Source organism: Dermacentor albipictus, chromosome 1, assembly GCF_038994185.2.
Source record: "Dermacentor albipictus isolate Rhodes 1998 colony chromosome 1, USDA_Dalb.pri_finalv2, whole genome shotgun sequence".
Taxonomy (NCBI): domain Eukaryota; kingdom Metazoa; phylum Arthropoda; class Arachnida; order Ixodida; family Ixodidae; genus Dermacentor; species Dermacentor albipictus.
Window position 1 is genome coordinate 486,137,413 of NC_091821.1, and position 6,338 is coordinate 486,143,750.

Below are 6,338 nucleotides of genomic sequence, written 5' to 3' on the forward strand. Positions count from 1 at the left end.
TAACACTATTTCACTTTGTCCTTGGTGCTGGCGACCAACATAAAAAAAAAACGAAGCTGCAGCAGGAAGCTCAGCGCACCTCGGCGTGCCTAAAGGGTGCAACAACTGTGGCGGCTTTCCTCACGACTAAGTCTCCTTGCCACTTCGCTGTCCATAGCGCAATCGTGGGAGAGAAGCTCGCAATATTTCTTTCTTTCAATGCCCGTCACGGGAGAGGAGGATGGTTACGTAGCGTCAGGCGAGGTGTATAAAACACGAGGAGCGGCATTTTTTGAGCCACACTCGCAGTGTAACTATCGTGGTGTACGGAGCAGCAAGCGATCACGCATCCGTGGATATGATGTCTAAGGTAGTGGCGGAAGAACGATTTATTATGCACATCTAAAAACAAGGATGTTCTTGTATGGCTTTGTTTCACGGGTGGAAATAACACGCTAAGGCAGCATGACCTAAGAGGCTTTCCTAGTATATGTATTACAGGTTACAATCATTGTTTAATTTCTACAGTTACGTGTGCGTTACTGTCTCAAGAGCCACTAGCAATACGTGTTTGTGTGGAAAGCCGTATTGGGTGAAAAATGTGCTTGCGTTCAATAACGTTGTTTTTTTTAAAAAAATAACAAAATACGTTCTCAGCTTGCAGGTCAGCTTATACTCACCTTTTTCATCAGACATGATCTCATACACCTGCTGAAATTTGTCGCCGTGTGTCTTTAATAGCGTTCACTTATTATTACAATTTAGTAGTTTGCAACCACCTACTCACGTCACGAGGTAGACTAACGCTTTCGTTACGGTTATTGCGCAGGAAAAGGGAAACCAGTAACACGTATTCATGTAAAACAATAGACGACTGCAATCGTGTTGCGGTCTAAACAACAAAACATTCAATTGGTTAGTGGCCTATGCGACGATATTGATGTTAATGTTATGCAATGCAGGCCCCTGTGTTCCTCGCCTTTATCACCCTTGTTAGAGCTGGAAACATCTTTGGCGGTGGCCAGCAGTATGGTTTCCAAGGCGCAGGTTTTCAAGCCGGCGGTTTCCGAGGGCCACTGTTCACTGCGGCTGCTACTCCTGGTGTCTCCGCTGCTGGTGCCTCCTACGTACGTCATTCGACCTTTGCTAGGCGGGACTCGTTCCGTCACGTTGCGTTGCCAATTATATTTACCGACACTCTAAATATGGAGGAGCTGTTATTCGACTACCACTTTATGCGCATGTATTTCGTCTAAGAATATGCACAGCTAACTGTTGTGGAGATTGAAGAATATGTTAATTGAAACAAAAAAGGGGCAGAATTTTTGCTCCCGCCAGTAATTCCCGTTTTTGATTATGCAAAACAGCGATAACAACGCACTTGTTATTTAAAGCTGTTGTACAATCGCTGGAAATGCGTTGTCCCAATGGCACATTGACCAAGCCTTGAATTGAACGTGCACTTCCAGAAGGAAGTAAGTATTTTCTCAGCTAGGCAAAATGCAGATTGTTTTTCTTGCAAATCATTGACCTATTGCTCATGAAGCTTCAGTGTCATGATAGGAAACCATGTGGTAATAATAATAAGTATTAATAGGTCTATGAACACTGTCATAGGCCGAAAGAAAACACAAACGCGCCTTCATATTTCCGCAATTTGATCTCGTCAGCTTCATCGTAGTATATCGTATGGTCCCTGTTTTTTAAGTCTTACTTCTTTTCAATCCATCAGCCTCCCCAACCCTACAGCTTCGGCTACGACAATACGGATGAATTTGGCACCCAGCTCTTCCACAAGGAACAAGGGGACGCCAGCAACGCAAAGACTAGCTCGTACGGTTACCGCGACGCAAACGGCCTCTTCCGCACAGTGAAGTACGTGGCCGATGCCAACGGATTCCGCGCCACTGTGGACACCAATGAGCCCGGCACCGCTCCGGGTGCAAGCGCAGACGCCGTGTTCAACGCTAATCCTGTGGCGGCACCTGCTGGAGCGGGTGGACGCTATTCTGGAGCGGGTGGTCCCTGGGCTGGTTAGTAACGTCACCTGCGATATTTAGGGACATGTCTATATACCGGAAGCGCTTTTATTGCGCCAGAACAATTTTAAGGATTGTAAATATTACTGTTGGAATAAATGACGCAACTACCAGCGCTGTTAAAGCATTTGATCTGCTATTTAATATACATTTGATCGTGGACAAAATGATTTCACGCACATGCACATATGTTACGTCAAAATGTTTAGCCACAGTTACAAAACTCAACTTATCAAGTGGTGCAGACTGCGACACTGAAGAGTCGCAAGTCACGTAATGAGGACATAATCATTTTATATCTTGAGCTGCTTCACGCTTTATGTCTGCAGCAGATGAAGACACGAAAGAAAATTCCCATCAACTAAACCCATCCCCAAACAAACTTGAATTAGTCTAGCTTACATAACAGACACTGCATTTCACTGCACAGTAATGAAAGGAGTTTGACAGTATGTTCAGGAGAGGAAAGCTCCAGGCATTTACGCAAGGCATACCGCCTCCTAGAAAGAGGAGTGAAAAAGAATTTCTGACGATTACGATACTCTCAAACGCAAAATACGAGCGCAACTGTACACGTGTTTTCATTTTGTGATATACGGAGGCAAGGAATTAGGGATTGTAATCACCGCACCGGCTGGCAGTGGACCAGTGCCATCAGCACTTTCACGTAGGGAGGGGCGCTATGGGAAAGCTGGCATGATAAGCGGCATCGGAGCCAGCTATGGGTTAAGACGGCGGCGAACGCTAGAGAAGTGGTGCGAGCGTATTCGCGCGGTCACAGCGAGGGGCGCCGACGCTCAAGCCAGGAACAGGGCCTAGGGGATGCGCTCTGGATAATGTCGCCTTCTTGGCTTTCTTTTTTGAGACTGTGGGCACGGACGAGCGGCTGCACCTCTTTCCATGGGAGTTTTCCTGAAGCCAACTAGTTTCAGTTTCGTTACAGCAAGAGCAACAGCATGAGAAAAGAAAATCGCTGGTACCCCTCGACTACGTGCAGGGGCAACGCTTTTTTCGTTTGGAGAAACTGTTAGTATGTTAACTCACGGAAACGACTCGCTGGGGTCACAGATTTAATACGTCAAGAGACTGTTGTTTACAAATTGCTTCATCATCATTAAAGATGGTTTGAGGATCTTTGAATTGATGTTGTTGCGCAGCTAATCCTTTGCTTCAACTCACGCTGAACTTATTATTTGCTCAAATTGTTAGCCATCCTACACGCAGTCATACCATCAAAGAATCCATTTCAACGTCTTCCCCGGAACGAGTTGGTCTGATTTATTGAAAGGATGGGTTCAGTGATCATAGCCTCCATTATGTACAAATTAAAAATCCGCCCTTCCCACGTCGCTGTACTCCTAAGCATATACTTAATTAAAAGAGAGCTTACATACAGTCCATGTACAGTGACATGGAACATACTTGCGACGAATTATTTCTTTCTTTCTCATCGAGATCCCCCCCCCCAGTTCCAGATAAACAAACTACTGCAACTCATGAGTGATCACACACCGCTGAATTCTACTCTTGTTAACACAACAAAATCATGGTTCACCAAGTCACCCCGGTCGCCTTTAATAAAAGGCGACGTCTGTATGAAGCTGCCATGAACTCGAACGCACCACTTTCAGAGGCACGACATAAAGCTTCTGAAAATGAGAAGTTGTGCGCTATCAGCTGGGCTAACACTAAATTTTCATAACACTGCCTCCAATCTTTCCTTATTAACAATTCTGCCAAATTGTGGAAAATTATCTCACCCTGAAAACATGTGAGGTTACATCTTTCTTTCTGAGGACGCCGAAAATGTTATTCCGCATTAAGAATTTCAAACAGTTTCGAATTATCACTTCACACCTGTGTTTACAAAGCAAAACTACTTCAACATGCCTTCTCTAACGGAAGTTAGCTACTAGTCCGTGAGCCCCATAAATATTACATCTGAGGGAATCGCGTCATTAAGAAGCAAATTAAAGATATCTATTGCATTCGGGGTGAATGGCATCAACTTAAAAATTTCCAAATTGACAGTACTCCCATCAAGTGTAATCCTTTCTCATATTTTACAGCACTGCTTAACTACAGGTGGAATTCCATATAAGTGGAAAGTTGGCAAGGTAATTGCAGTTCACAAATCTGAAGATCAATTCAAGGTAAAAAATCATTGACCTAGAGGATCGGATCAGGCGTTCAAAGCTGATTGTTACCCGTCGTCGCTGCTCAGTGGCTTTGGTGTTAGGCTGCTGAGCACGAGGTCGCGGGATCGAATCCCGGCCACGGCGGCCGCATGTTTATGGGGGCGAAATGTGAAAACACCTCTGTACTATGATTTAGGTGCACGTTAAAGAACCCCAGGCGGTCGAAATTTCCGGAGTCCTCCACTACGGCGTGCCTGATAATCAGGAAGTGGTTTTGGCACGTAAAACTGCATATTATTTAAATCTGAGTGTTTCCCGGGTACAAGAAGGCAGTGCCGAAACTGTTAACGATCTGAAGCAAAAAGTTTTGAGTGACACCTTTTCACAGAAACTTAATGTTGCCTTCAACTCGGTAGGGAGAATTCATCGGCTGGGCAAACCTGGCAAAAATATGCCAGTTATAATATACTTTCAAGACTATAACGATAAACGGCAAGAATTGAAAAACGCCTACAAGCGTAAAAGATCGAAAACGTCATTTCAAAGCGATTCTTCGCTGGACACGCGCAGAAAGTGGGAACAACTGTGGGAGAGTGGGAAAAGCGAGAACGAACTGGGCAAGAAAGTAAACCTTATCAATGATAAGCTACGAGTGGATAGACAATCCTTTATGTTGGACGAAAACAATAACTCCATGATAGAATTAAATACTGGTCAAAGCTCATGCACATCTCAGTGAATTAGTTCAGATACTAACATCCACGGTTTTTAAACATAAAGGTGCGCAGCGCAGTGAACAAAAGTGCCCAGCTTGAGGCTACCCTGTTAGTTGACGATTTAAATGTTATTCTGATTACTGAGACTTGGCTGCGCGATGACATTGCTAGCACTAGTGTTTTCCACCATCTTATCAAGTATCTCGACGTGGCAGGCCATCCAGAAGAGGCGGTGTAGTTGTACTAGTCAAACACAGCATACCTGCTTTTTTAGTTCGGAAGATTGAAAATCACGAAACTATCGGCCTAGACCTTCGCTGCTGGTGCGATCCTTTTTATTATTCGCTGTTTATCGCGCACCTGAGTAACCTAATTATTATGGGGTTTTACGTGCCAAAACCACTTTCTGATAATGAGGCACGCCGTAGTGGGGAACTCCGGAAAATTCGACCGCCTGGGGTTCTTTTACGTGCACCTAAGGCCCGGATTCTGAAACACTTCCTTACTAAGGATGTATCACACGCTGTAAGGCGACCTGGCGTCAATTCTGGAACGTACCTTGCTAAGGGGCACTGAGTTAGGGCCTCCTTGGTGCTTCCCCCCGATTAGGGAGCCTTCATGCTACCTTCCTGAGCTACCTTCATGCTTCCTGACCGTACTCCTCTCACTGAACGCGTGCTTTTCCGCGCGACTTTGTACGCGGCATGCTCGGCTAGAATAGGTGCCGTGCGCAGCCAAGGCCGTGGTAGCCAGCCGCCGTGAATTGACGTCCAGTTTGGTTCCGCGGACCGCGTTTTGTGCCATATCTTTTTACTTTGATTTTGGGAAAAGCAGGCGGCGAGAATGATGGCCTTGCAATATTTATCTGAAGGCGATAGCTTCAAAGGGCCACGCGGTTCTGAATGCTTTCAAGGGAAATGACAAGGTTGGCATGAGCAGGGTCCCGTATGGATTGTTGTGGCGGAGAACGCCAGCTTTCCTACCTACCGCATTAAAATGCAATACATACACACATTGCTCAATGCGTGGACGTGTACACGTTACTTAGATTTATGCATCGATGCGTTCAACACCCTTCAGTCGTCGATTTAACACCCTTCTCCAAGCTAAGTCGCACCCAATGTGTGGTATACACCCTTGTAATAGGGTGTTTCGGCTGATAAAGGTGCTTAAAGGGTGTGGACATGGGTGTAAATGCCAAAAGCACCCCTGTTAACACCCATAAGGGTGTAAATGTTTAGTGTGTAGGGAGCCGGAATGCTACCTTCATGCTTCCTAACCGAGCTCCTCTCACTGAACGCGTGCTTTTCCGCACGACTTTGTACGCGGTACGCTCGGCTAGAATAGGTGCCGTGCGCAGCCAAGGCCGTGGTAGCCAGCCGCCGTGAATTGACGTCCAGTTTGGTTTCGCGGACCGGGTTTTGTGCCATATCCTTTTACTTTGGTTTTGGGAAAAGCAAGCGGCG

General features: G+C 45.7%; 1 protein-coding gene across 1 annotated transcript; it reads left to right on the forward strand.

Moving 5' to 3' along the window:
* The first annotated feature begins 289 nt into the window (after positions 1-289).
* On the forward strand, positions 290-2,017 carry LOC139054575 (cuticle protein 10.9-like). The gene is made up of 3 exons (XM_070531736.1): positions 290-349; positions 942-1,106; positions 1,712-2,017. Exons 1-3 carry the CDS (start codon positions 338-340, stop codon positions 2,015-2,017), a joined length of 483 nt encoding a protein of 160 aa, XP_070387837.1. The 5' UTR covers positions 290-337.
* Positions 2,018-6,338: the final 4,321 nt, after the last annotated feature.

What these genes read in the sequence shown, in the direction of transcription:
- LOC139054575 (XM_070531736.1), top strand. An exon ending in CCGCTGCTGGTGCCTCCTAC is followed by an intron (nt 1,107 to 1,711) that starts GTACGTCATTCG and finishes TCAATCCATCAG; the next exon opens with CCTCCCCAACCCTACAGCTT.